Here is a 20,551-nt window from a genome sequence, read left to right as displayed (position 1 = left end):
TAATTTTCCATTATTCTCTAACTGAGCATTTCAAAGCTTCCTCAATTGTTCCTCATCGTCAGCTAAGAGAATCATCAATACCTCATTCTCAATGTCAAACCTTTTCTGAGGAATAATCTAATGACTACTTCTTCGTAGGTTAGGCTGCTGAGAAACTGACACATTCATTGGCAAATCACTCCCACTGGGTTGACTAAATTCAAGCATCTCTCGTGATACCTGATTTGTTGATAAAGGAACATTATCCTCCTCTATTGCAAATGGAGGAATCGTTTTATCAACTACACACCTCGTGCTGAGAACTTAGTTTTGAGAAAAATAACATTTCTTGACTCTATTTCAGAGGTGGTTCCATCTGATCGCCCACCAATGAAGACATAATCCTTAGAAGTTTCAGAATATCTTATAAAGATACATTTCTTACCTCTGAATCATAATTTTTCATATTTGTGAGACTTATCATGAACATAGATAGCTAACCCCTAAGATCTCAGATTACTCAAATCTGATTTTCTGTTTGTTCAACGTTCATATGAAGTAGATTGAATAGATTTAGAAGACACTCGGTTAAGTATATAGGGTAGCTAATAACGCATCTTCCTAATAGAAAATAGGCAAATTAACTTGAGTTATCATAGACCTAACTATATCTAGAAGAGTTTGATTTCTTCTTTTAGCAACCTTATTTTGCTGTACAGTTCCAGAGATAGTGAGATGTCTAATAATCTCTTTATCATTACATATTATCTTGAACTGATCAGACAAATATTCACCTCCACGGTTAGTATGTAAAGTTTTGACCTTATTTTCCAATTGATTCTCAACTTTGTTCAAGTAACGATTGAAGCAATCTAATGCTTCAAATTTATGAGAAATCTAATACACATGACCAAATTATATGAAATCATCAATAAATATAATGAAATATGAACTTTCATTTATATCCTTCACATTCATTGGAGCACGAATATTCGAATGAATTAATTCCAATGTTGACTAAGTTCTAATAGCCTTACCAAATGGTACTAGTTACTTTTCTAGCAAGACAATGTTCATATACAGACAAGTTAATCTTAGTATGAGTGCCTAGTAGACCCTCTTTAGTTAATCTATTTATTCGTTCTTGTCTTATATGTCCTAGTCTAGCATACCAAACTTCATCATTAATATCAGCATCACTAATAAGAGCAATTTTTAAAAAACAACCATCAATTTCATAATTATTATTTGGTTCTACGTCAAGAACCATGAAATCATTTGTGACATAATCATACCCAATTAACATAGAGTTAATGCGAAGTTTTATACAACGACTATAAAAGTTTAAACAATAACCTAAATTAAGAAGACTAGTAACGGAAATCAGATTCCGTCGAATCTCAAGAGCATACAAGACATCGTGTAGAAACAAGGTACGTCCACCACGTATGTTGAGTTTGCAAGTGCTAATTCCTTTGACTTCAATCCTTGCATTGTTTCCCATATATATCCATTTGTTGTCAGTTGGTACTCGATGATACTCCACATAGGTAGCTCAATCACGAGCTATATGGTTCATTACTCCTGAATCTATAATCCATAAAAGATAAGAATCAACAAACAATACTGAACTCGCAACATAATGCTCATAGAAAGAAAATAAACATGGATTTACCTAATTCGGCTCAGTACAATCCCGAGCAAAATGACTCTTCTTGCCACAATTATAGCAATTTAGCTTGCTCTTAGATTTTTATCCATATTTCTTTTGTTTCTTCTTGATTTGTTCTTGCCCAGCAACAGTACCATCTTCTTTTCCCTTTCCTTTTCCTCTCTTGAACTATCTTTTCTTATTTTTAGAACCAGAACCTTCGGTTACAAAAACTTGACTAGAAATCCTTGCTGATTCTATTCTCTATGCCTCAAGTTCTACATAGCGTAAGACATCAGTGAAAGTCTTGATACTTTCACTGTGTGTAATATTCTGTTTCATCGTCTCCTAAGAATCAAGAAAGGAACAAATTACTATTTGAGCCTGTTGTTCAACAGTCAACTCATGACCAGCAGTCTTAAGCTCTCAAATCATATTAGTCATTTCCCTAAGATGTTGGGTTATGATAACATTTGAACGTTTTTTATAGCTGTCAAACTTAATTGTTAGCTGACGAATCTTACTGAGATTTACTCAATTATACTTCTCTTTAAGGACTGCCCAAACAACATGAGCCGATGGTAATGACTTATACTCAAATACCAAGTCATCTACCATTGAACTAATCAATATTTCCTAACATTGGAATCCTTCTTTTTCCATGCCTTATAGGCATCAAGGTCATGTTTATGGTGTGTTGTAGAACCATCAGTAGGTTCTTCCATGAACTGATTTACAGCCTCTAGAACCTCCTGTTCCTCAAAAACGTATTACATTTTGAGGTGCTAGATTTTATAGTTATCCCCATATAATTTCTCTCCCTTATTGTATTCAGCTATAATGTTCTTAGCTGTCATAATCTACCATAAATAAACATATTATTTAGTAATTTAGTGTATTCCACATGTATATAATTTATAATTGACTTAATGTTAATTTGAGTTGGTTTACAAAATCAAGTGACAACTATATTTTCACTCATCATTTGTATAATTCAATTTAACCAGCATTGATTAATACTATTATACATATCTCATCAAATGAACTAATCATTAAGTGAACAAATCATGAAATGAACTCTTCATTTATATGAACTAATCATTCTGTTAAGACTGTTAATACATAACACTCTTTTTCCAAGTTTGTTAACGAATGACATAACTTTTCATTAAAATAACACTGTTTGTACATAACAACAGTTTCTATTACATTATTTTATTAATATGAGCTTAATATTGTTCATACATAGTGACAGTAATAATAACTGAACTCTACTTTGCTAGATAAGTTAACCCTATTCCCACTAGGACTACCACTAGTGGCTATATTTGATAGGACATTACTGCTCTCATTAGGAAAGACACTAGCATAATAGTAATCATCACAAGTCCTATCTTTCTAGGTTCAATTTGGGCAATCTTATGCAAATCAGTTTCAGGATTCTAATTGGTCCATATTAGAATCCTCCTCAGACTCTTCGAGATTCTCCCCAAACTCTTCTGGATCCTCTTCAAACTCTTTTGGATCCTCTTCAAACTCCTCCTCAGACTCTTCAAGATCCTCTTCTGGGAACTCATGGTGAAGTAGTTTCACACACAATTTTGCAGATGAGATACACCCTACAAAGCACCCCCCCCCCCTCCCCCCCAATATATGGTGTGCTACCACCTTTAGATTCTCCGGCAGTGAACGAATCAAATTTCAGATCCTGTAATTGTCGAGGATGGGAAACTCTTTTTGCTCGAGCTTCCAAAACAATAGATCAAGTCATCCAATGTGTCCTCTGAGTCCATAAACTGGATCATACTCAATCTCCTCAATTTCTTCCCATAGCTCATTCTGTCACATATCGTAACGGGTCATCATGCATTTCATCCTCGACATCTGGAATTGAAAATAGTAATGTCAATACAAAACTGACAAACCAATAACAAAATCGGTTCAGTTCAATTCACATATAAGCATAATACTTTAACGATAAGAAAAATAAATTTTCGTTGAGGAGATCCAGTTTACTTATACACTGGACCAATCGATTGAGAAATCAAACCTTAAATATTAGCTTAGTTTATTGTCCTCATTAGAATTAATCTAATTGAAACATTTAGTTGTTATTTTTTTAATCTAAACTCATTTAATTAAACAATCCTAATTAATCTAGTTAAATTAACTAATAATTTGAACTAGATTAGGATCTACGTGAAGCAACCCGATGAAACGGATTCATAGAACTTCATCTTCTATTTAATCAATCAGATTTTCATTTAATCAATTCAATTGAATATTAAACAAATTGTTTAACCGATTAAAACTTCTCGATGAAAAAAAAAATTCTTTTACAAGCATTTTTTTCATAGAAGTGAATTTATTTATTTTCTTTTTTATTTAATAAAATCAAAAAATTTCTCAAAACACCATGCTTCGTCATTTTTCTGTCATGCCCTATTTGTCATTTTTCTGTCATGCCCTATTTCCCATGGTGAACATGGTGGCCGATCGATCATCGGCCTTCCAATGTGATCGTCGGCGCTTGTTGACCACAGACACCGGTCACAAGCCATCTTGGGTAGTTGTCGATGTCCTCGACAGTCCCTACGACGATAAAACTCCCGGAAGCAATACTTCGTTAGCAATTAGTTTGACATCAAACAGAGGTATTCATCATGCTTTTGCAATCTATGCTAATCTAAACTCTGATACCGCTGTAGCATGTTCTAAAGCATGAAACGAAATCAAATGTAAACACTTAATCGATCGATGACAACCGGCAAATCGTGTTCTTCGTGCTTTACCGACGAAAGAGCAAATAGAGATGAACCAAAGAGCCCTTCAAGCTTTCACAAACTAAATCCTGATTTTGAATCACTCACCATGTTCTTCCTCTTCCGATCCTTTTATAACTCGAATGCTATATGCGTTACTTGTGTGCAGTAAAAGTTTGTAATTGTCTACGTTACTGTCGTAGCAGTAATTCCATGGAGGTGAGATCGGCAAGAAGCGTTTCAAGCACAAGGTAACGCCAATAAGCCCAACAGTAGTGCCGCAACTGAAGCTCTCCGCTTCACAACTCGTATTGTCGTGTATCTTACTAAATTATTTTTTTGTCATCTATTTTTTTTTTTTATCATCTGTCTAATTTTTTTCTTATACTTGTATGAACACTCAACAAGAAAAAGAAATATATCAACATGTATCTTACTTTGGGCATACAACATATGCTTGTTATGTTGTTCAGTTAGGAAAATAGGCAAATATTAGAAGAGAATCATAAAATTAGGAGGGGTTCGATGCCCAAGTCCAGCAACAGAAAAAAGAAACAAAATGTAAAGAATTAATGTATTTAAAGTGCAATGAAATTTCATAAAAAAAACTTAGAATTGAAAAAACAGGTGTCATGCATCAAATATTGCTGTAACCATCCAAAATCAACCACAGCATTTTTTTTTTTTAGGTTGTGTTAATAACATTTTCTTTTATAGGTCCTAGCTCGGTGTGGGCAGCCGTCCACACGGGCCTGTGCTGATTCTGCCCATGCTCCCTTTCCTTTCATATAAAGAAACATGCTAATGAATCTTCCCTTCCTCCCAAATAAAAATTACATAGTTCCTCTCCCTTTCCTTTCTATTAATGAAGCTTTCCTTACCCCATCCAAACACAGACTAAATGCAACACTTTCAGCTTTTTCTACTAAATTGAAGCTTCCCTCACCCCATCCAAACACAGACTAAATGCAACACTTTCAGCTTTTTCTACTAGGGAATCTTTCCTTGTTAAGCATGAATTCATAACGCTTGCAGACAGCAATTTCACACACCACAACAACCAAAGGGAATCAAATTGTTCAGACTCGAACATAACCAATGAGTTGCTAACGAGCAAGGAGTCTATACGAAGGTAAGTCCTCAATTCGACTGACACTCTTTATAAGAAGCTCCTGCTCCAGTCGACGACGTGTGGACTTCATCACCATCTGGATAAACCAGCAAGAGTTAACAGACACAAGTACAACATTATTATTTTGAACTTGATGAATGAAGTTTAAGTCCGTTGGTCACCATCTGGATAAACCAGCAAGAGTTAACAGACACAAGTACAACATTATTATTTTGAACTTGATGAATGAAGTTTAAGTCCGTTGGTCCTATCTAGTATCTACTATAGCTTGATTACACTTAAAGTCAAAGAATACATTTTTAAATTAATTTTTGTTCAGTCAATCAATTTCTAGCTCTGAACTTGGTGGAGAAAATTATATTTTCAGTCCTGTAAGTTACATCTTTTTTAATTTTAGTCCTGTTATGAGTTAATTTACGTTCTTAGTCTTATAACTTGTAATATTTTTTAATTTCAATCATTTTTCTTCTAAAATTGAAATTTTTCAACGGAAAATGTCTAGTTTGTGGTTGGAATATAAAAAGCACATGTGTCATAAAAAATCAAAATCCCCAAATTCAATTTACAACTCATCATTTTCCGTTGAAAATTTTCAATTTTAGAAAAAAAAGGACTGAAATTTAAAAATATTACAAGTTAAAGGACTAAAAAATATAAATTAACTCATAACAGGATTAAAATTGAAAAAAATATAAATTACAGGACTAAAAATATAATTTTCTTTTGTTTACTGAAAAAAGATCTGCTGTGTAGTTCAAGCATACTGTGTAATTTTGAAGCTCAAAGAAGGTCGAGCATACACAGCCATATTAAAGAGATCCTACACTTCAGGAGGTGAAAATTTCAAATTTAACTCTTATTATAGAGAACAAAATCACATACGTTGAAGTCCATGTATGAGGCATGCATAGTAAGCCATTGCTGATCCATCAACATGAAAGCTATGCAGTACATTATGTCAAAAGCTTGGTCATTTTCTGTGACAAGAGCACAGTCACATAAGTCAGCACATCAAACATCTAAAAACAAGTCGAAGTTTAATAATTCTTCTTGATCAACAGATCAGTGAGTTTAAGAAACATGATGGATGAAAACTGGGATAAGCATGCAAGAGATTGAAATTTTCATTGTGCCCACCTTAATGATAATTTTGCATTCCAGAAGTCGGATTATTCAAGTTAAACTTAGCTCAAGAAAACCGAGGATTACATTATGAACAATATGATTTCCTTGTCAGAACTATGATTCTGTACGGAAGGATAATCAAATGACTAAATTGTTACATGTATCAACTGATACTCTAATTACAACTATTTTACAAAAATGGGCAGATAAGCGCCTTATAGATTCATAGATTATCCAATGAGGAATCACATTTAATCAAATTATTGCCACATAAGATATGAACTACATCAATCTCTAGCTTGTCAAAGTCTGATTAATTTCTAAATTACTAATGTATGATAAAATCAATTTCAGTCAAATCAACAAACAAGTAGCATATTATATATGAATTGTGTATGTTGGTTAACATGTTTTGTTATATATTATGTGCTTTGTAACCACACAAAGCTCTTAAAACATAGTAATATACATTCATTTTGAGACTATTTTCCTCTTCCATGGAAATGGATTACAATTTACAATAGCCAGATCAAACTGTGTGCATGCCACTTGATAAGAGTTATTGATAGTTAAATAGTTATATATGTTTAGTCTCAAATGGAAAATTTTAGTTAGAAGGTTACATGAAGTAATCTTCTTTAGGAAGAACATACACTATTGTTTCCCTCTGAAGTTGTTACAAAGCATGGACTTGTTCATTTTTACTCACAAAAAAGAATATAGATTTCAAGAAAAGTAGGGGCTTTCAAAAGTAGGGGAGTATCGAAAAACATGGGATGATTTTTGTTAACAGAGGAAATCGTAGAGAGAGAGAGAGAGATTATTATACATACATTAATGGAAGAGAAATTGGAGGCACTCCTCTTTTACAATTTTCTAATTTTTCTCTTTTTTCTGAAGTTGATATGTTCCTAGATTCTGCCTTAGCATTTGGCGTGCATGATTTAAGATAAAATTAGGTATAATCTGTCTTTTCCAACGTCTCCTCTCAGAGTTGATGTCAGTCTGTTAGATTTTTACTCAGTCTCTTCTGACATCTTCTCCATGGCTTGAGTGAACACAATCAAAACATAGTGTCTTAGTGTCATCCCAGAATTTCTCCACTCAAGTAAATGATGAAACTATAATCTCACTTTTGTTAGAACTATTTGAATAGTTACTCTATGTTTTTATTCTATTATCCTCTTGCTCTCGGATAGATGTGAGAACTTTTACTCAGTATCCTCCATGATATCCTCATCTTATGGTGTAATATCAAAATTACTCCACACACCCAGATACATATAAGACAGAGGAGGAGATTGGTCATCCCTAAGCTGGGGAGCACTAATGAAGAGTGCTAATTGCATAGGCTCTTGCTTTTGCTCTTCTTCTAGGGATCCTCTTCGTGTGGTCAAGTCTCGTGGTGGCATTGTTCTCAATCCAGCTGATTCTCTGCTAATACTCATTGCTTAGGAATGTTGAGTCAGAGAACTAGGAGCGGGTTAATGGATAGTGGCCTAGATACATAAGATACATAAAAAAGGGAAGGAGGATCATAGAGCGGAAATATTTTAACACTTGTATCATATTGCTCAGCCAATGTATATTAGTTGGCCAAATATGAAACAAACCTATGCATTATATTAAAATTAGAATGTCTTTCATTTCATTTCTTAGAGTCTACAGTTTGCAAGATAAGAACGTGAGCCTTGTATGTAATCCTGTTTTCTATGTTAAAAAAAAAGTTTGCAGTTTTGAACAAAAAAAAGGTTGTAATTCATACCTGAAAGTAACTTCAAAAAGACAGCTGCAATAAATGATCTGGGTCTGGCTGCAGTCATTACAAGAGTTCATTAGTGACCCTGCTAGAATTTCATTGTGCTTTAGACAAAGTAAACAGTGTGGTATTTCAACAGATGCTTCGAGTGAATCATCTATACAGTTCTAGCTCAACTTAATTTAGCTTAGTTAAGAAGTTAAAGAAATTATATACGGATGAAGTACAAACCAAGCTGAAGATCAAGCATTTGTATGAGCATGAATGTGATATTAACACCAGCTACTGCAAAAGGGTATTCCCACAGTGCACGTTCTCCATTCTGTTTTTGGAGAAGATCTTGAAAGGATCTCTGTGAGAATAGTTGTTCAACATCAGTTAACTAAAGAACAAAAAACATCCAGTTTGCTAGCGAGAAAACCAGCTCAAACATGCAAAATGTGACCAGAATCACTTGATGTAATTTGACAAACAGAACCCAACAGATAGGTCTTGACTGAAACTGTATAAATATACCCCGCAAACGATAGGCCTGTGCAGATTTTCATTTACTAAAAAGTGTCTTTAAATTCAAACAGGCAATTCTTTCCTTGATTGAAATTGCTCAAACATAACCTGCCAGATAAAAGCCTACATGGGTTTTCACTCGTAAAAGAGTCTCAGGGCCAAGATATCCTGCCAGATAAAAGCCAAAGTTTCGGTTTTTGAAAGGAACGATACTATTCCGGTATCATGCCAACATTTTGATGTATGATGCCAATGGTCAATTGGAGGTCGGAGGAAGAAAATGAAAAAGAAACTATGACATCCATATATTTGGAATGATACAGTTTTGGCATTATCTTGTATGTACACAAGCTAAATAATAATAATTTTGTTTCAACTCATCTTGATGTGTGATGTAGCGTACCAAGAGATGTCAAGTATTGACATGACATGATATTTATTATTGACATGATTGACACAACAACATAAATGACATTATCTATGTCAAGTAGCATTGGATTTTAGTAATTCATGAAAATGATATTTTTCAACAAGACCATTTGGCACAATATGAGTTTAAAATGATGCTTAGGACTAGAATATAAGAAAAAAATAATCATAACTGTAAGTGACTAGGCCAAAAAAATTTGTGTAAATATCAAAAGAATGTCCCTCTCATCAATACCAAAAGAGGGCTCTTTCATCAAAAGGGAGCCCTTGTATGTCTTCATTATCCCATTAATAATAGAAATTTAGAAATGATTATAATAATAATATTAATAATAATAAATTTATTTTGAAATTAAATCTTAAATTTTGTAATAATTTTTCTTCCTGAAAACCTATAAAAAAAATAGATTTTAATAATAAACTCTGATCCGGCGGTAAGGACAAGGGACCCCCTTCGAGAGGAGTCAACGCCAAGTGGAGGTCAAAAGTCAAACGGCCGATCGGAGAAGAGTAGGGTCAACCGGCCGAACGAGTCCAAGCGGAATCAAAGACAACCCGACGAGGAGTTGGGTTTCCGACGCTCATGGTGAACAGAGTCGTCGGGCCGAGCGGGTAGCTCGCTCGGTCGAGGCTTAAAACATCGATAAATGTAAAGGAACAGTTTGAGCCGAGCACCCGGTCGGACCGCTACCTACGTCCGGTCGGATCGATGCTTGCCGAGCGGAGGGACGCTCGACTCGGGGAAAAAGAAGACAAGGGCAGATGGAACATTGGGGAACATCATTTTCTGACAGCGGGCATGTTCGACGACCAGACCATACGCAGAATCATACGACGGAAGGTTCTGCTGTCCCATCAGAGAGGTGATCAGACTGTAGCAGTATGGTGTCAGGCATGTTCCTCTGGCAAGCCCATACTAAGGTATGGTACAGGACACGTGTACGCCTCGGTAGGTGTGCACGAGCCTCCCCACAGCTCTATATAAGAGCCCTCATACTTCGACGAAGGTACGCAATCACACGATCTCGCATCTTCAAAGCCACTTCATATTTTCCTCTTGCCTGACTTGAGCGTCGAAGGGTCGTCGCCGGAAACCCCTTCCCGGCCCGACTTCTTTGCAGGTTCGCCGGAGATCCGTACGGCCGGTCGGAGATCCACGCGGATGTCTAAGGAGCGGCCTAGGCCATCCGCACGGGAGGAAGAAAATAGAAGCAACACGTCCCGAGGCGAAATCAACATCATCGCCGGCGGACCGACCGGATGTGACTCCAACAGAGCAAGGAAGGCGAGCGTCAGGCAGCTCCAGATCCATGTGGTCGGCTGCAGTCAAGAACGGGCGAGCGGGCCCGAAATCAGTTTCGGACCCAGGGACCTTGAGGGAGTCGAAGTGCCACATGACGACGCCCTCCTCATCAAAGCGATAATAGCTAACTATACTATTCACCGCATTTTCATCGATACAGGCAGCTCGGTCAACATTATCTTCAAAAAGGCCTTCGACCAACTGCAAATCGATCGAGCTGAGTTGCTGCCCATGACAACCCCCCTCTACAGGTTTACGGGCAATGAAGTTCTGCCGGTCGGACAAGTCCGACTGGCTATTTCGCTGGGAGAAGAGCCGCTCAAAAGGACGCGGACTGCAAACTTCGTCGTGGTCGACTCTCCCTCAGCATACAACGTTATCTTGGGGCGACCAGCGCTTAGTGAGTTCCGAGCGGCCGTCTCCACCTTCTACCAGAAAATTAAGTTCCCGGTTGAAGATAAAGTGGGAGAAGTACGAGGAGACCAGCTGGCGGCTCGGCGATGCTACGTCGAGATGGTCCGAGTCGAAGCTAATTCCGCTCGGAAGACGCCAAGGATCGAGGTGAACGCCATAACCGAAAAACCACCCTCTTTGGTTTATGAAGAAAAAGAGGAAGTGCAGATTCACCCAACCCGATCGGAGGCCACCACATTCATTGCGGCCGATCTGGAGGCAAGCCAAAAAAAGGAGGTGATCAAATGTCTCCAGAGGAACTGCGATGTCTTCGTTTGGTCCACGCATGAGCTGCCGGGAATTTCGCCAAGTATAGCGCAGCATGAGCTCCACGTCCGACCGGACGCTCGGCCGGTGAAGCAAAGGAAGAGGGACTTCAGCGCCGAACAAAACGCCATTATCCGAGCGAAGGTCGAGAATCTCCTGGAGGCCGGCCATATAAGGGAGGTCCAGTTCCCGAGCTGGCTCACGAATGTCGTGCTAGTCTCCAAGCCGGGCAACAAGTGGAGGGTTTGCATCGATTTCCGGGACCTCAACAAAGCGTGCCCAAAGGATTTCTATCCTCTCCCTCGGATTGATCAACTGGTGGACTCCACAGCCGGGTGCGAGTTGATATGCATGCTGGACGCCTATCAGGGCTACCATCAGGTGCCGCTCGCCCGAGAAGATCAAGAGAAGGTCAGCTTCGTCACAGCCGACGACACTTACTGTTATAATGTAATGCCGTTCGGACTGAAGAACGCGGGAGCAACCTACCAGCGCTTAATGAACAAGGTATTCAAAGAGCAGATCGGACGCAATTTGGAAGTGTACGTGGATGATATTCTTATTAAGTCCGTCCGAGCGACCGATCTTTTCAAAGACATGGAGGAGACCTTCCGAACGCTGAGGAAGTATGGAGTCAAACTGAACCCTCAGAAATGTTTGTTCGGAGCAAAAGGCGGGCGTTTCTTAGGCTATATAGTGACCGAGCGGGGCATAGAGGCAAATCCCAGCAAGGTGAAAGCATTGCAAGATATGCCGCCCCCAAGAAATCTGAGGGAAGTCCAGCGTCTGACCGGGCGGATAATTGCATTGTCAAGATTCATCTCGAAGACTGCCGACCGGAGTCTCCCTTTTTTCAAGATTCTACGTAAAGCTACTAAGTTCCATTGGGACGAGGATTGCGATCGGGCGTTTGAAGAGCTGAAGACATACCTGAACTCTTTGCCCGTACTAGCCAAGCCAGCTGTAGGCGAGCCGCTCTGTATTTATTTGTCTTCAACCGAGCAGGCAGTAGGCTCGGCATTAGTGAGGACGAGCGGAGAAGAACAACCTGTGTACTTCTTGAGCCATATTCTAAAAGACGCTGAATCTCGCTACACTGGGCTCGAGAAGTTGGCTTTTGCTTTGGTCCTCGCCGCTCGGAGACTTTGTCCTTATTTCTTGGCACATACAATCATCGTCCGGACAAATAGCCCATTGGGAAGAGTGCTGCTGAACCCAGAGGCGTCCGGACGGCTCATCAAATGGACAACGAAGTTGAGTGAATTTGACATTCAGTATCAACCCCGTTCGGCGATAAAGGCGCAATCCTTGGCAGATTTTGTTACCGAAGTGCAAAAGCCCGAGCCCGAAGCTATGTGGAAAATATTTGTGGATGGATCATCCACTCGGCTCGGGAGCGGGATTGGCGTGCTATTACTCTCTCCCCAAGGAGAACGGATGCACCTATCCGTCCGGTTGGACTACAAAGCCACAAATAATGAAGCGGAGTATGAGGCTCTCATAGCCGGTTTGCAGGCAGCTCAGCATGTAGGAGCCGGTCGGGCGATACTCCATTTAGATTCCCAGTTGGCCGCTCAGCAGCTCTCAGGCACTTTTGAGATTAACAACGCTCGACTCAAGCTCTACGCTAAGGCCTTCGAAAAGCTCAAGACCCACTTCAAAGAAGTCATTATACAGAAGATACCCCGAGTAGAGAACCAAGCGGCAGATGAGTTAGCCAAGCTCGCGAGTTCAATATCACCGGTCATCATCCAGCAGCCAATTGAGCGAGTATCCTTGGTGGCGCACATCGATCGGATGGAGGGTCTTGCATTCCCGAGCGATTGGAGGACAGACATCATGGAGTTTTTGAGATCGGGAGCAACACCGTCCGATCGGGAAGAAGCCCAGCTATTAAGGAGGAGAGCCGGCCGGTTTACACTCGTGGGAGACTAACTCTACAAGAAAGCTTTCTCCCGTCCACTGTTGAAATGTGTGAGCTCGGAAGACGCGGCGTACATCCTCCAGGAAGTGCACCAAGGATCGTGCGGAGGACATCCGAGCGGACGATCGCTGGCTAGGAAGATCCTGCTGGCTGGGTACTTCTGGCCAACATTGCAAGAGGACGCCGCTCGGACCGTCGCGACGTGCCTCTCCTGCCAGAAGTACCACAACTTCTCCCACCGACCAGCAGAGGAGATGAAAGCGTCTACGGTATCCTGTCCGTTCGATCAGTGTGGAATGGATATCGTGGGTCCGTTCCCTATGGCGACCGGTCAGCGGAAGTTTCTACTAGTGGCGGTCGACTACTTTTCCAAATGGGTGGAGGCCGAGCCACTGGCCAAGATCACCGAGCAGATGGTCAAAAAGTTTATCTGGCAGCATATAATCTGTCGGTTCGGCATCCCTCGCCGGCTCATATCTGCTAACGGGCGACAGTTCGTCGGGAAGCAGCTCGAAGAATAGTACAAAAGTTATGGCATTGAACAACACTTTACTTCCGTAGCGTATCCCCAAAGCAACGGCCAAGCAGAAGTAACCAACAGAGAAATCCTCAGAATTCTTCGGGCTCGGCTTGACCACATAGGAGGAAGCTGGGTGGACGAGCTGCCGGGCGTCCTATGGGCTATCCGCACGACCCCAAAGGAGGGAACGGGCGTCACGCCCTTCCATTTAGTGTATGGCGGCGAAGCAGTTATCCCAGTTGAAGTCGGTGTAGAGTCCGTCCGGATCCAGAACTATGATGATGACAATGCCGAGCGGAGGAACATGGAGTTGGACTTGATCGATGAAGAGCGAGCCAAGGCGTCCGTCCGGCTGATGGCATACCGGCAGAAAATGAAGCAGAACTACAACCGGCGCGTGCCAGGTCGGCGATCTAGTGTGGAAGAAAGTAAAGTTGGTTGGGGACGTTGGCAAGCTGGAAGCTCCTTGGGCTGGCCCCTTCAAAGTCATCGAAAAACTCCGCTCGGGTGCCTATTATCTGGAGGATGAAGACGGACGACAATTGGATCGACCATGGAGCGCGAACCACCTCCAGCCTTATCGGGCGGGGTGAAAGGTGCGCCAATGTAATATATGTTGTGTATTTTCCGTTCGGCTGTATATTTGAAATGCAGGAGTAAAAAATCCAAAAATTAGCACAAGTATAGGGCATCATCAGCCGAATCGGAAGACCGTCGAGTTCCGACGTTAAAAATCGAGAGTCGTGCCGGCAACTATAAACCTTCCGAGCGGAAGACCGTCGAGCTCCGACGTTAAAAATCGAGAGTCGCGCCGGCGACTATAATCCCTCCGGCCGGAAGACCGTCGAGCTCCGACGTTAAAAATCGAGAGTCGCGCCGGCGACCATAAACCTTCCGAGCGGAAGACCGTCGAGCTCCGACGTTAAAAATCGAGAGTCGCGCCAGCGACTATAAACCCTCCGGTCGGAATAAGACAATAAAGAGGTCGACTTGTGAGTCGTTTGGCCGATCGGCCGAGTAACCAAAAGTACTTCGTGAACATCTAGCGAGAAGCCCATTTGCGAAACAAGATATGTTCAGCCGAGCGGACTAGCTATGCAAAATACTTCGTAAAAAATCTCTTTCGAACACAAGAGAGGTGGGATGAGAGGCGAATAACGGGGAGAAGTACGCGAACATGAACAACGGTAGTTGGTGATCCGAGCGGACAACACGCGTATTGATTAGCGAAAGAAAAAGTAAGTAAAAGGATAGTATATTATCAGAGAAATTAAGGCTGAGCGGCCTAATTACAAAAATGGATAAGTTTTTGGTCGAGCGGCCGAGTTACATAAAAACTTCTATTCAAGGAAATCATAAATATCCTGGAGGATGGTGCCGAGGAACGTCGCTTGGTCTTGGGGCGGGATGAGGACGGAGTCGACAAGAAGACCCTTGGACTTCAAATAAGTTGTGGTGGCAGTCATGGCAAGCTCGAAGGCAGTGTACATCCGTTCGCAGACTTTTTCATAGAATTCGACCGAACAGATGTAATTTAGCCTCAAGGCGGCGACCCGGCCCGGCTCTGCCTCTTGGTATTCTTTGAAGGCTGCTCGGGAGACGGCGGCGGCGGCCTGGTGTTCTTGCAAGGCAGCTTCAAGCTTCTTCACCTCGTCCGATCGGGCCACCTTCTCGCCGGCCAGCTGGTCCATCAGCTCCTTAACTTTTTGCTCCAGGCCCCGAGCTTCGACATTTTTCTTCTCCAGATCGGAGATAGCCGTCTTCTTCCGCTCGGTCGCCAAGCTTATTTTGCGATCCAGTGATTTGTTCTGGCGATCAAGTTCGGCCAGAGTGTGAGCCTGGTCAGCCATCTTCTTCCGTTCGGCCTCCAACAGATTTTGGGTCTTTTTGAGCTCCTTCTGCAGCTCGGCATATGATGGGCCTTGGGAAGGAGCATCGCCCGAACTCCGTAGCCTTTTGAGCTCCTCGTCCACCATCGCCAGACGATTAGAGACAGCAATCTCCTCCACCCATCTCTGACATGAGTAAAATTGTGAATAGCCGATCGGAGGAAGCACGTAAAAGACCCCAAAGAAAACAAACTTACCCTAGTGGCCTGTTGCATATGGCTGTTGGCCAGATTGCTGAGCGGAATCATTACGACGCGCGCCCGAGCGTCGACCCACATCTCAGCTAGGGGCCCCTTCATTGTGATCATGTGCTCGGGCGCAGTCGGCCGATCGGATTCGGGCATCAGCTCTTCGGTGGGGAGATGCAAGGAGACCCTGATGGTGCGGTGCCGACCGGGAGTCGTTTGGGCGGAAGCTGGAGAAGGATCGGAGGCCGGTGCCGACATCTGGGACAAAATGGCCGAGCGCTGGATTCGGCGGGGAGAAGGCAGAAGGACGCTGACAGGAACGGCCTCGAGGGGGTCCGCGGACGCGTCCAATTGGGACGGGGTCCGATCGGACAAGATTGCCTCCACCGCTGGGGCTTTGCCGCGGGAATCAGCGGTGGTTCGCTCGGACGGCTGGACCGCGGAAGCCGCCGATCGAAGGGGTGTCTCCGCTCGGCGCCTCTTTTTTCGAAGAGGGCGCTCCTCCTCCTGAGCGGAGCCTTCCTCCCGAGCGGAAGGCCCTCGGCTGGAAGTTATGCCAACCGCCGGCTCCGGGAGAGAAGCCTGAGCGGCCGACTCCCCCGCATTCGTGTCGCTCTCTTCTTCGTGGGAGCCGACCGGCTCAATGCCAAGCGCCTCCATCTCCTTGGCAGCTGCGGCCTCGAGCGCCGCCGCTTTCCTCTTCAAAATGCCGGCCATCACGGACTCCATGACGATGTCCGCTGCAAAGGAAAAAGGAGAAATCAGTTAGCAATCAAAGCAAATGCACAAGTAAAATTCTTACCGAAGCCGCTCGGAAGGGGGGTCCTGATCGGACTCAGGCCAAAAATGTACATCACCCCTTCAGGCAGGAACTTATTGATGCCAAACTTCAGACCGGCTAGCATGTTGGCAGCGTGCAGATAGTCCGGTCGGGTCTTGAATCTCTTCAACTCAGGGGAGGTTGGCGGTCCGATCTGCCACTGGGTTCGGAAAGCGGCCCGCTCGGGGAGACGAAGATAGAAGTAGAACTCTTTCCAATGTTTATTGGAAGAGGGCAGTTTATTGAAGAAAACTAAACCGGGCCGAGCCTGAAACATGTATGTGCCCAGCTCGAACTGTTTAGGGTAATAAAAATAATAGAAAACCTCCGGTCGGAGGGGGATGTTGTGGATTTTGAACAAGACGACGACGTCGCATAGAAGGCGGAAAGTGTTAGGGACTAGGCTTCCGAGCGGAATGCCGAAAAAGTTGCAAACTTCTATGATGAAGGGATGGATTGAAAAGCGCAGACCGGCTACGAACTGGTCGCGGAAAACACAGAAAGCTCTGCGCGGCGGCTTGTGTGGCCGAGCGGAGGGCGAGGGTAGGATAATTTCAAAATCAAAGGGAATTTCGAAAGAGTCCATCAGAATATCGGCGTCGCACCGATCGAAGCGCGACTCCATGGTAGTATACCATGGGCCGAAGGCTTGGTCTTGAGGCTGAGAAGAACTGGTCATTGTCCGAACGGCATAGCAAGCGAAAGGCGAAAAAAAGGCCAACGACAGAGGGAAGAAGAGGAGGAACAAGACAGCGACCAGAGGACGAAAACACGACAAGAAACACAAGGCTAACAAAGAAAGAAAGAAGAAGAACCTTACAGAGAAGAATGAGGATCGGAGAAGAACACTGAATTGCTGGAAAAAGGAGAATCGAAGCCGCTGGAGCACTGGAACGCCGAAGGAAGCTTCTGGGCACGCGGAAGCAGAAATGCGGCGAAGGAAGAAAGCGAAGGCTTTATAGGGTTGAGCCCGAGCGGCCTCCACCGTCGGATGCAGGCCGCGAGAACCGGAGCACGCATCGCATCGTCCATTTCAAACCGCCTCGATCCCGTCGGACACCACGCCGCCGTCGTACGATGACGTCAGCATCGTCATGTGGCATTCAGCTACTGGAGCGCATTTAATGAGCGCGTGCTTGGCCTTAATCATGAAGATTGGCGCAAACTTCGAAGAGATCCGAGGAATGTTGGCATTGACCGACGTTATAGCTACCCCCGTGGGGGCCGAGCGGAGGATAGTTGCATATAGACGCCGCTCGGCGTGACTGATGGTCCAGTCAGTCGGACTAATCGCCTCCTTCGACTAGACTTGAAGGGGAGGCAAGTGATCCGGCGGTAAAGACAAGGGACCCCCTTCGAGAGGAGTCAACGCCACGTGGAGGTCAAAAGTCAAACGGCCGATCGGAGAAGAGAAGGGTCAACCGACCGAACGGGTGCAAGCGGAATCAAAGACAACCCGACGAGGAGTTGGGTTTCCGACGCTCATGGTGAACAGAGTCGCCGAGCCGAGCGGGTAGCCCGCTCGGCCGAGGCTTAAAACATCGATAACTGTAAAGGAACAGTTTGAGCCGAGCACCCGGTCGGACCGCTACCTACGTCCGGTCGGATCGATGCTTGCCGAGCGGAGGGACGCTCGACTCAGGGAAAAAGAAGACAAGGGCAGATGGAACATTGGGGAACATCATTTTCTGACAGCGGGCATGTTCGACGACCAGACCATACGCAGAATCATACGACGGAAGGTTCTGCTGTCCCATCAGAGAGGTGATCAGACTGTAGCAGTATGGTGTCAGGCATGTTCCTCTGGCAAGCCCATACTAAGGTATGGTACAGGACACGTGTACGCCTCGGTAGGTGTGCACGAGCCTCCCCACAGCTCTATATAAGAGCCCTCATACTTCGACGAAGGTACGCAATCACACGATCTCGCATCTTCAAAGCCACTTCATATTTTCCTCTTGCCTGACTTGAGCGTCGGAGGGTCGTCGCCAGGAACCCCTTCCCGGCCCGACTTCTTTGCAGGTTCGCCGAAGATCCGTACGGTCGATCGGAGATCCACGTCATCAGTTTGGAGAGCGCCACGTGCCCAACGTCCATCGATTCAACGTTCGGACAGGATCAACATCCGATCGGGAGCAAGAGGAAGGCAGGCAGGGAGATGAGTAGCACTGACAGCAACCCTGGCGAAGAGAGCACGAACGGGCCACACGGTCATCAGCCGAGCAGCCACGCCCGTCAGCCCGGGAAGAAGAGAACCGAAGCAACGCTACTCAGGGCGACATTGGTATGATTGCGAGAGGCTCGACCGACAGAGATTCCAACCGGACCCGGAAGTCGCACGATCGGTGGATGGAAATACACACTGTCGGATGCAGCAAGGAGAAGATAGAAGGGTCAGAGATCAATTTCGGCCATCGAGGCTTGGAGGGAGTAGAAGTCTCTCATGATGATGCCTTGATCATCATAGTAACAATTACTAATTATAATATTCACCGTACTTTCGTAGATACAGGAAGCAAGGTTTAAAATCTTGACCCGTGCCGAGGTTTCGATCTCAGACCGGAACGATATGGTTTCGGTATCGTATCGTGCCATGCCGATACGGTTTCGATACTTGATTATATATATATATATATATATATATATAGAGAGAGAGAGAGAGAGAGAGAGAGAGGTTGTTGTATTAATGTTATGTAACTTGACCATATATGTAAAAACTTCTAAAATAAAATTAGACATTTATATTAATAAAAATGTGTTTTATATGTTTAGGAACTAAAAATCTAGAAATAGAGAAGATAAGTATTATAATATTTATTATTTCAAATCTCAAATTGATTCTAAGATAAAAAAAAAATATTATCTATAATAATTATATAAATTAACAAAAATCATAATATATATAGTAATTATATAATTATAGTTTATAAATATTCTAAATAGTATTATATATATATATACATAAAATCAAATTTATTTTAAAACATTTATTTATATTTTATTTTTTTAACAATTAATTTTTGAGAATATTTATAAAATTTTAAAATTATTATAAATTTTCAAAATTATTTTAAATTTATAAAAATAATTTAAAGTTTGTTTTTAAAATTATTTTAAATTATCTATTTTTACTTTAATTTTTTTATAATTTAAATAAAATAATAAAAATATAAAATTATATATTTTAATTAGATCAATTAATTAACCGTTTCTTTAATTAATTATTAATTTATATAATATAAAACTATAATTTATATAATAATTAATTAGAAATTAGAAATTATATATAAAATATAATAGTTTTATTTAAAAGTTTTAATAAACCCTAATGTTTTCTCAACCTCTCCCACCGCGATTTTTGCACTCGTCGCCGCCTCACCGCAGCCACCGTCGCCGCCGTCGCCTCACCGCAGCCGCCGCTTCGCACCAATGAGGTAGGTCTTCATCCCCAAATTGATTCGTTTTTTCTTCTTTCTTCCTCCTTCTTCCTTCTTTCTTCCTCCTTCTTCTTCCTTCTGTTGTGTCCGTGTGACGCACGCGAAATTGTTGTACGTGCGGTGCCAGTGCCGGTCCCGAGTCGGAACGGTAAAAACCGCCCGTTTCGGGCGGCACGGCTCGAGATTTCATTCACTAACAGGAAGTTCGGTGAAGTATATTTAAGAAGGCATTCGAGCATCTTCAGATCGAGTGGAGTGAGCTCTAGCCCATGACGACACCGTTATATAGATTCACAGGCAATGAAGTGTTGTCAATCGGCCAGACTCGACTGGCCATATCACTTGGGGAGGAGCCGCTCAAACGGACGAGGATAACCAACTTCATTGTGGTAGGCACCACGTCCAC

At 42.7% G+C, this 20,551-nt stretch overlaps 1 protein-coding gene across 2 annotated transcripts in view; it reads right to left on the bottom strand.

The window, feature by feature from the left end:
* Positions 1 to 4,990: 4,990 nt before the first annotated feature.
* LOC122007937 (ELMO domain-containing protein A-like) overlaps positions 4,991 to 20,551 on the bottom strand; it is a 28,008-nt gene continuing 12,447 nt past the window's right edge. For both annotated transcript variants that reach the window (XM_042563476.1, XM_042563475.1), the window contains 4 exons: positions 8,640 to 8,760; positions 8,415 to 8,462; positions 6,407 to 6,501; positions 4,991 to 5,600 (listed from right to left, as the gene is read on the bottom strand). In XM_042563476.1, coding sequence (XP_042419410.1) covers positions 5,499 to 5,600; positions 6,407 to 6,501; positions 8,415 to 8,462; positions 8,640 to 8,760 — 366 coding nt within the window. In that variant the 3' untranslated portion in view covers positions 4,991 to 5,498. The remainder of the gene's footprint in view (positions 5,601 to 6,406; positions 6,502 to 8,414; positions 8,463 to 8,639; positions 8,761 to 20,551) is intronic.

The sequence above is a fragment of the Zingiber officinale genome, chromosome 8A (genome assembly GCF_018446385.1).
Source record: "Zingiber officinale cultivar Zhangliang chromosome 8A, Zo_v1.1, whole genome shotgun sequence".
Classification (NCBI taxonomy): domain Eukaryota; kingdom Viridiplantae; phylum Streptophyta; class Magnoliopsida; order Zingiberales; family Zingiberaceae; genus Zingiber; species Zingiber officinale.
The sequence above is the reverse complement of the archived record's forward strand: the minus strand, read 5'-3'. Positions and strand labels throughout refer to the sequence as shown.